The sequence below is a fragment of the Micromesistius poutassou genome (genome assembly GCF_964030765.1).
Source record: "Micromesistius poutassou genome assembly, chromosome: 12".
NCBI classification, from domain to species: Eukaryota; Metazoa; Chordata; class Actinopteri; order Gadiformes; family Gadidae; genus Micromesistius; species Micromesistius poutassou.
In genome coordinates this window covers 1,414,358-1,424,165 of record NC_140282.1, presented here as the reverse complement: position 1 = coordinate 1,424,165, position 9,808 = coordinate 1,414,358, and the positions used below count along the sequence as shown (strand labels likewise).

At 47.6% G+C, this 9,808-nt stretch overlaps 1 protein-coding gene across 2 annotated transcripts in view; it reads right to left on the bottom strand.

Moving 5' to 3' along the window:
* Positions 1–2,272: 2,272 nt before the first annotated feature.
* The window catches only part of dbndd1 (dysbindin domain containing 1), an 8,630-nt gene continuing 1,094 nt past the window's right edge, over positions 2,273–9,808 (bottom strand). Inside the window, exons 2-3 of one of the 2 annotated variants that reach the window (XM_084476444.1) lie at positions 7,840–8,001; positions 2,273–2,910 (exon numbers count right to left, since the gene is read on the bottom strand). In XM_084476444.1, coding sequence (XP_084332570.1) covers positions 2,381–2,910; positions 7,840–8,001 — 692 coding nt within the window. In that variant the 3' untranslated portion in view covers positions 2,273–2,380. The remainder of the gene's footprint in view (positions 2,911–7,839; positions 8,002–9,808) is intronic. The other variant, XM_084476445.1, reaches the window with a different exon arrangement.

Below are 9,808 nucleotides of genomic sequence, written 5' to 3'. Positions count from 1 at the left end.
CTCTCTCTCTCTCTCTCTCTCTCTCTCTCACTACCCCTCTGGTGCTCTCTCGCCCTCTCTCTCTCACTACCCTTCTGGTGCCCTCTCACAGTCTCAGTGCATTAGGGGGCCACAGCAGGGGGTCAGTGGAAACAAAGGTGTGTCAGGTTGTGTATGAGGAGGTGTGTGAGGATGTGTGTGTGTGTGTGTGTGTGTGTGTGTGTGTATGTACTCTATGTGGGGTGGGATCTAAAGAGAAAGGGAGAAGGGGGTTTGTGTCTGTATTTGTGTGTGTGTGTGTGTGTGTGTGGCAGTTTGTGTGAGTGAGTGTGTATGTATGTGCATGCATGTGTATGATTGTGAGCGTAAGCGCACGTGTGAGTCTGTGTGTTAGCGTGCAGGTGGGTGTGTGTATGTGTGCGCGTGTGTGTGTGTGTGACGATGTGTTTGTGTGTGTGTGTGTGTGTGTGTGTGTGTGTGTGTGTGTACGTGTGACAATGTGTTTATGTCTATGCATGTGTGTGTGTCTACATGTGAGGATGTGTGTTTGTCTGCATGTGTGTGTGTGTGTATGTGTGTGACGATGTGTTTATGTGTATGTGACAATGTGTTTGTGTGTGTGTGTGTGTGTGTGTGTGTGTGACGATGTGTTTATGTGTGTGTGTGTGTGCGTGCGCGTGTGCGTGTGTGTGTGTGTGTGCGTGTGTGTGTGTGTGTGATGAAGAGATAAAGGCAGCAGGAGACAGAGGAAGACGGACGGGGGAGGGATGGATGTACGACCCCGGGGCCCTTCCTCGCCCCAGCTGATCAATAAAGCTCTCACTTCCTGTCTCACTGTACACGGCTCTCCCTGCGTGGAGCAATTAGCATGAGTCAGTAAACTACCAAGTGTGTGACGGTGCTATCCATTTGCACGGCACGCCCAACTGTTGTAAGGTGTAAGGTCGTGAGGTGTAAATCTCCTCCAAGCTTTCTTGCGGCATTTCACGGAGCCACGCCCACTTTTGGACTTAAGTACGGTGCTATCCATTTGTAAGGTACGCCCACCCTACTTTATTCCAATCGATGCATCGCACGGTCTCGCTGTGTGCGTGCGATACAATGTAAAGTTGTGTTGTTTTGTTTTTCGAGCTGGTCTGCTAAAGAGGCTAATGTAAGGTGACCAGATTTCTGAGACAAAATCCGGGGACATTTTGGGTTCTGCGTTGTAAAAACCTCCAAACATATCGTTTTTTGTCATAGAAAAACTAAAACGGGGACACTGCCCTTACCCTGGCGGACAGGATTGTTGACGGGGGGGGGGGGGGGGGGGGGGGTCGGCGACGGGATTGTTGACGGGGGGGGGTTCGGATCTTTCGGTCGCAGTCAAATCCGGGGACATTTCCGGGGACAGGCCGTAGCCGGGAACAGGTCACTGAAAACGGGGACGTCTGGTCACCCTAGGCTAATGTAGCTAACAATAACAACGCACCACGAGTCCCAAAGTGGGCTTGGGCGTGCAACTGACCAATGATTTACCCTCAATTTATGCATCGATAGTCAGACTCCTGTTTGACGGCAGGGGGGCGGAGGGGGGGCCGGGCGTCCGAAGGGGGAGAGAGAGGGGTAGAGTGAGGTCTTTCTTCTCTGCATGAGGAACTCTGCTCATCAATTAAACATGGAACCTTTTTTCGGTTCTTATTTTCTGGGTAAAGCGTGGGCGAGGTGAGCGTTTATGCGTTCGCCTGCTGCTTCGAAGTTAAATGTTCTCCCCGTATGCGAAACGCATGCTTATTCTAGCACGTGGCTGTGTTTTGTTTTTTAAACCGTTCTTCTTTTGTATCTTTGCTCACCCAAAACAGCGTGTTTCGTTTCCTCACATGTTGTGTTTTCCCAGACCAATGAAAGAGAGCCTTCCTAATAAAAGCTGTGCACGACGTGCGCTACACATGCAGGCTCCGGCCCTACAGTCCAGACAACGCTGCATGGATCCCGGGGCGGTGATGTGTCTCCTCCACTGACTCCGCGCTTGAACGACTTGGAGACGGCGGCACCGCGGCCAGCCCGGCGTGGAACCGGCCACCATTAGCGCCAGCTCTTTAGCGTTTAGCTGCACACGTCATTCTCTGGGAGTGCGGGAGCATGCACAGCGGCGTGTCAACACAGAACGGACACTTGTGGATTTGTTTGTTTGTGAGTACTATTATAGTAAAGTACACAGACAGGGCCGTTTGTGTGTGCCTATGGGAGCTGCTCAACGCGCGTTTGGAATGTAAGCGATGTCAAGGGCTCACCGACCGCCCAGTTTCGGAACTGAAGTGTAAACAGCGAGAGGGTTGAACAAACATCACGGCTGATTGACATCATCAGACACAGACAATGTCAACCGTTAACCTGAACCAATCCTTTAACCTGTGAGGTTTCATTTGGACAGGAGCATCATTTGTCCTCCGACGACTGGTGCGGCGGGCCGGTTCGATCCCTGCTCCCCCTGAGTTCGACCTGACCCTGAGCGAACTCTCAGCCTACCAGCCTCCGGACGAGCTGGCTGCTGCTCCCGTGATTGGCTGACACTGCGGTGGACGGCGGAATCGGGGGGCCCCAGGCTGAACTGACTCATTTGCGAGACCACAGAGGTTGGAGAGGCACTTAAGCTGCCATCGGAGTGAACGATAGCTTCATGTGGTGTGATGTGATGTGCGCTGTCCATTATTCCATTACAAGGCCTCTCGGAAACCACTAGAAGACTGTGGGGGGGAGTGAACGAACGAACAGACGGACGGACGGAGGTTTGCTTCATTCGTGAGGGCTTACCCGCTGGAGAGTCGTTGTGGTTCTCGTCATCCGAGTCGGGGAAGACCTCCGCCAGTTCCTGGTCGGACATGTCGGTCAGCTCGGTGAGGTCCAGGAGGTCAAAGTGCACCTCCAGAGACGACACGCTGCTGAGGGGCTCTGCGGAGGGAGGAGAACACAACACTATGGGTACAGACTGCAACGCAATGCTACGCTAGAGTAGCCTGGAAAATCCAGAGCCACATCTAGAACGCTGTAGGGTCCGGCAATGAGGGATGAAAACGGCCCAACTCGAGGGGGCGGCACCAAGCATGCATTTGAAGATATCACTGCACAAGGGGTGACGTATCCAGACCAGCGGAGCTAACCAATAGATGAGACTCTTGTTGAGACTCTTGTCGCTTTTGGCCCGCCTATATCAGATGCACCGATGTGATTGGTTAATGTCCTGGGCCAGGGGAATCGGGGAGTGAACATATCGCTCGTTCCCAGAGTGACTCGCTGAGCAAATTCAAATTGTTCTCTCGCGAGAACTCTGGATTTCCAGGGTAAAGCGAGGGAGAGGGAAGGCAGAGGAAGCATGCTTTTCACCAAAAGGTGAAAAAGAGTGATACACTCGGATGATACCGATATGAAGCTATATGATAATTTATTCAAATATGTGTGCAGCTGGAATGCACATATTAAAATGCACGACGGGGTGTCTGAGGACATCAAAGGATTTCCATCCGGTGCTGTTCTGATGGGTGACCCTGCTGGGGTATTTTGCCGATGTCAGCTTTATGCAAATGCAGCTGAAAGAAAATAAAAAAAAGACCGAGCTAGGGTCACAGTGGATCCGATCTACTGCCTTCTGTTGTGTTTCTGTCGCTGGTTCGGGGATCCTGTTTGGTTAGGTTCAGATGTGGTGCGTGATATACAATACAGAGGTTGAGAAGCACAGATGGGGTTGTTAACAGGTTAGCATTAGGCGCTAACGTGACCGGCGCTGCATTCCTCTCATGCTACAGTCAGTAGCGAGACGAAAGGTCAGGTCTCTCTGAGTTGTGCTTTGTCGACATATAGTCACGGAAGGGTGTTGTGTAGAGGGCTGATTATGGTTCCACGTTGAAGCAACGCAAGGGGGGTCCACGGACCCGTTACGTCCTTGCGGACCCTCCTTGCGTACACCCTGCAAGGGCCTGACATGCGCCTCCCAAAGATTGTAACCTTGCGTTGAGGTGATGCAGCAGCAAGGGCTGTGATTGGTCCGCTCACTAAAACCGGACGCAGAACCAAAACAGGTTGACGACTGCGTCAAAGCGTCTGCGTGGTCCTTGCGTTGCGTCCACGTGGAACCATAATCATCCCTTTAGGCTTAACAGTTGCTATGGAGGAGCAGACGTTTAAGGACACAATCTATAATTTACTGTGTATTTTAATGCATCCTTGAATGTCATACAGGATTAGCACGTGTATATATAGGCCTACTGCAAGGTTAACCTTGATATTATTCATGAAGTGGTTATTGTTTGGCTGGATTCTGAATGCCTTCTCTGGGAACATTTTCATTTTTATTCCATGCTGCTTGTTTCCTGCTGTGATGCTTTGGCCTCTATCCTATTTTCAGAGCAAACTTTGATTTAATTGCAACAAAAACTTGTGTTTTTATTGCAAGTGATAGCTGATGAATACGCTCCATTACTAAATCCTGAAACTATAACTTACAGAAAGTTCAGCACAAAATGATCAGTGAACTCGTTAAAATATGTGAGGACCAGAAAGATCTAGCGGTGTGTGTTTCCATAAGCAGATCAAAACGGTATTTCATCCGTTTTCCAGTGTGTTGGGCAATATTCTAGAAGACCACAGACACCCAGCGGGAAGACAAGGAGAATAAAAAATTAAAAAACACATCAGAGACAGCTGAATTGTGTTGAGGTACCTTGGTTGGCCTGTGTGCGTCACTGCACTTTGATTTGTCTTTCTTTTATTAACAAGCTGTTTTGAGTTTGAGTCTTTTTTATAGACAGATTACCTATTCATGGATTCAGGATGAAGGGCAGCGATCCATGGCCTGGTGGTTTACATGCATCAATAACCCAATGTCATAGGGTCGCACTGGCTATGTTTCAACGGTTCATTTCTGAATGTCACAGCAACAGAAATGCAGTGTGGCTGATTCCATGCAAAACACTGTATCCACCGCACACAGGTTGTTGTGGTACTTTGAATAATTGGCAGATATGATATGTGACCGTAGGTCAGAGGGGTGTATGATGGAATGCGTTTCCCCCCTAGGCCCCCCAGTCACAGACAATACACCCGGGAAGAGGAGGTTGACATTTGGAGAATGAGAGTGAAGGAAAATAGATGGAGCTAGATAATGAGAAATAGAGAGTTTGGCAGAGTGATAAAGTAAACTGAATGATGAATGAAATTAACAAACAACAAGATAACATTTGGCAGTTATAAATTTTTGTTGTTACAGTTTATTCCTCTCAAACTTTAGACTTCCAACGGGGACAAAATAAGTCAATCCAATTCCGAGAGTCAGATTCTCTCAGAGTTCAATGTCGTTCTTTCGCAGATTGAGTTTTCGAGAAAGAAAATTCAATAGAAATGTAAATGCAAGGGCTGACATATTTAGTGGTCAGCAACACAGCAGCATAGAGCCTCCCTGCGGCGGCTCTGCTGTTCTCTGAATGCAAACTGGGACCCTATTGCGATTGTCAAAGCCCACTACAACAGTCATACATCAGGAGCGAAGGGGGAACCGCTCCAGCACGGTGGGCTGAGAGATTTCGGGAACGAGAAAAGCTTTCTCCTGAGCGGGTCCTAAGATGGCGGTCAATCACTGCATGTCTCTTCTTCCTCGTCTCCTTGAAAATACAAGAGAGCGGTAGGCAGCTCGGGCTGGGCGGGAATATTTTGGGAGGGAGGTGAAATGTGTCAAAATAGGTAACGTAGATGTGTAAAAGGAAAAGCAAGCGATGGAAGATAAAAAGGAAACGGATTGGGGTATGCTTGTATCCCCCTGACGTCGTCCTCCATGTTTGCTCCCACACCCAGTTTCCTTGAATAATTGATCAGCAACACGTTTTCCCACTCTGGTGGAGCGGGGGGGGGGAGGGGGAGACAGATAGACAAAAACAACTGCCTGCATCTCGGCTTCAATCAAGGACGGCCCAAGAGCTCACTGGGGAATTGTTGTCAATAGAGAGTTTACCCTGCAGGGCAGAAACAAGACAGACTCGCTGCCATGCACAGATAGGCAGGGTTACGCTGGTGCACCGTGGGTAGAATCTGAGTTTTCCAAAATGTGCATTGTGCTTTTGGTTAAGCCCTCACCGTTTCTTCTGTTTAGTGATGAATTGAGTCACTGCTGTTATATTGACCATTAAAGAGTTCATTAAACTTGTTTAGATTTCTACTTGTTGGACTCTGTTTGCTTCATGCTGTGGCTACCCCTGATTTCCATCCGCTAATTTGGAATATAATTAAGAGACTGAGCATGAATGTGTTTGTAAAAGAGAGGATATCTGTTTCTATCGATTTCATAATCCATCAGGATTATGGGATTTGTAGCTTGTCCACTGGACTCTAAAAGTCTAAAATATAAATGAACAAGCATATACTAGTACTCTATTGTATTATATATTTTCTACCTGATAACAGCAAATATGATTAACGTTAACCAAATTCAGACTTTCTAATGCTAGATCCTTATTTTTTAAGATTTTAAGAAATAATTGCATGATCATTACAGATACGGTCACATCAGAGCATCAGAAAATTATGATTGTTGTGAAACTTTCTGCATCATTGTTGATATTTGAGGGCCAAAACAATCCCAAACATAACCAGAAGTGATGGTGACCTTTCTACAAACCCAGTCACTAAACTTTCCCAGTCACCAAACTTTCCCAGTTCCTTTGTTTGTCTCTTGCTGTCGCCCCTCATCTCTCACCAGTCAACAGCCACTGCCTTTTTGTGTTTTTCAGCAAGTGGTACCACAGCACAGAGTGAGACAGAGACACTACACCAGTTAACTATGTGTGTGTGTGTGTGTGTGTGTGTGTGTGTGTGTGTGTGTGTGTGTGTCTCTCTCTCTATCTGTGTGTCTGTGTGTCTGTGTGAGTGTCTGTCTGTCTGTGTGTGCGTGTGTGTGTGTGTGTGTGTGTGTGTGTCTGTAAGCGTGTGTAAGTGCTCGTGCGTGCGTGTGTGTGTGTAAGTCTGTATGCGTGTGTAAGTGTGCACGCGCGAGTGCGTGTGTGTGTGTGTGTGCTCCAGTCAGTGCCTGTCCGATCAGCACTGACACACCATACAGAGCCACCAGTGTTATGGGGCTGATGCTCGAAGCACAAAGCTAGTTCTCTGGAACGAGTGGGTGGGGGTGGGGTGGGGGGGGGATATTGATGCTGATACGAATGGCTTGGAGAGCGCTCAGCGTAGCTAGTGTCTCAAAATGTGCAGCATGTCCTGGAGGAAGAAACACGTGAAGAATACAGAGTTGTCCAGGGAGCTGCTGTCATGTTCGTTTGTAAAGACAGTTGTGTTACCATCGTGCCTTCCATCACTTAAATTCATCCATCTATTGAATTAACCCCTCCCACATTCACTCCATCCATTCCTATAGCCCAGCCCTCCATCCATCCATCCCTTTAGTCATCCATTACATGTACATTTACATTTAGGGCGTTTAGCAGACGCTTTTATCCAAAGCGACTTACGATAAGTCCATTTGTCATAAGAAGTGAAACAATATATCGCCGTCGGTACAGTAAAGATGTTCATAGAACCAAGTGCCAAGTACTAACAATCGCCAGGCCAACCCATTCCCCGTACACAGCAGTGATAGCTAGTGATATCAGATAGTACTAGGAATAAACACAACGTACACTAAGTGCGTACATTAAGTGCCAGGACGTACAACATACAATAGTGGGCGGGGGACTGGGGGAACAGGTGAGTTTTGAGTCTTTCTCACTTAAATCCATCTCCACCACCTAGACGTCCATCCACCCAACCCTCCCTCCCTAAATCCATGAGTCCCACCGTCCCACCGACCCTTTGGACCCTCCATGGCGCCGGCCGTCCCCCTCTTACCCCTGTACTCACGTCTCCTCTCCTTGACGTGCAGCAGGCTGGCCGTGTGACCGGAGAGACCCCCCCCTGCTTCCTCGTCACCGAACGGGTGGTGGAACAGCTCCTTGGACAGGTCCCCAGAGCTGGAGGACTTGAGCAGTCGCTGTATGTCTTTATTGGGCTCTGGCGGGAGAGAGGAGGGAGATCATGGTGACATAGGAACACACACGTCGTCGACACGTTGTCAACACATTGTCGGCTATCTTAAGGCCTGCGGTTGTCACCGACAACGTATTCACGTTTATCATCTATGTGTTTTCTCCTTCCTCCTAAGACAACCGATAAACAGCTTGGTATTCTTTGATTTATTCTTTCCGTTTTGTATTCAATTCCATCTGTCTCTGTCTGCCTCCTTATTAATGTTTGTTGTGTGTGTGTGTGTGTGTGTGTGTGTGTGTGTGTCTCAGATTCCCTATTTGCTTATGCTGTTTCAGACAGTGCCTCAGATCGTGTTCAGGAAGTTTATTCCCAGCTAGAGATGAGGAAAAGTATAATTTGTACTGAGCAGATTCCCAATTTGTTCAACATCTCCAAGTGAGCTATTCACTGGTTGTGGGCTATTAATCACTATTTAAAGAGATAATGACAATTATGCTCTGATTAATCTCTTTCCAAACCACAGTTTTAGTCGAATCAATTAAAAATGAAAAAGGTAATAACTGCTGAAGCTGAGATTAAATATTGCAATCATTTAACACATCTTTGATGGAGTGTTGATTTAGCATCTGTTGGAGTTCATTTTGGCGAAGGAGGGGCGCGGCACATCATTTCTGTCATAGCATGTCGTCTGACTGAATTTGTTTAGTTTTTTTAAATAAATGTACGAGACCCATGACGGTGTCATTCTCTCCAGCTGGCAATAACTAATTATACACGAGCACAACAGGCCTTCTCAGCACCTTGTCAAACAACGTCTTATCAAAATTCCTTAGAATGAATCAAACAATAACATTACATTTTGGAACATGATGGAAATGCGTGTGTGTGTGAGTGCAGGGTGGTGAAATATTAGAGCGCAGAAGTAGACCACAACATGATGGAATCTGGTTTCATGGTGTGTGCCATTGCCAGTGCCAACCATTGCTTATTCTGTTCTAGGTATCGATTTATTTTGCTAGCGAGGACCCAAACAATCGGATGGACTGAAGCCTGCGCCACGCCCACTGATGAAACTGCCCGCTGCCTTGCTCAGAAACTGATGCCTACTGTCGCTCAAAAAACCTCATTTGAGACCGGGCTCCTCTGAATATACACTTTCCAATACGTCATTCATGATTAAAAATGGCTTACCTAGAATTCCCTGTGTGCATAGACTAATTGGTCTCCACAAACAGGCTATCTTAGCTACTGACCTCTAAGCATCTGTTCAGAGTTGTGAATGTGTGTTTGTGTGTGTGTGTGTGTGTGTGTGCGTGTGTGTGTGCGTGCTGCAGACCTACAGCACACAACCTGTACCAAGAGAAACGCAAACATTGCTTTAGGAGAAGCACAGTTGGGGACGGCGGTGCCATTATAAAAGAGTCCCTTTCAGGGCTGAGGCAAAATCCCTCTCTGGCTCTCTCGCTATCACGCATGACTCCCTCTGAATCAGCTAGCTTTGAGGTCACCGGAGAGGGAGAGAGACAAATAGAGAAGAGGACTGGTGAGGGGGGAGAGAGTGAGAGAGAGCGAGAGAGAGCGAGAGCGAGAGAGAGCGAGAGAGAGAGAGAGAGAGAGGGCTGCCAACAGTTTAATCAAACTCTGTATCTTGGCTCGATAAATCAATCTTGCTTGGGCTAGGAGCAAATAATTAACAGCCCCCCTACACCATTTTTAGGACCACCTCAATGAGCTTTCCTCGTGTTTATTCTTCAGCTGTTGATTCAAATGATTTATCACGATTTTTATGTATTTATCCTACGGATAGCCAAGTGGAAAAAAACATAGGTCA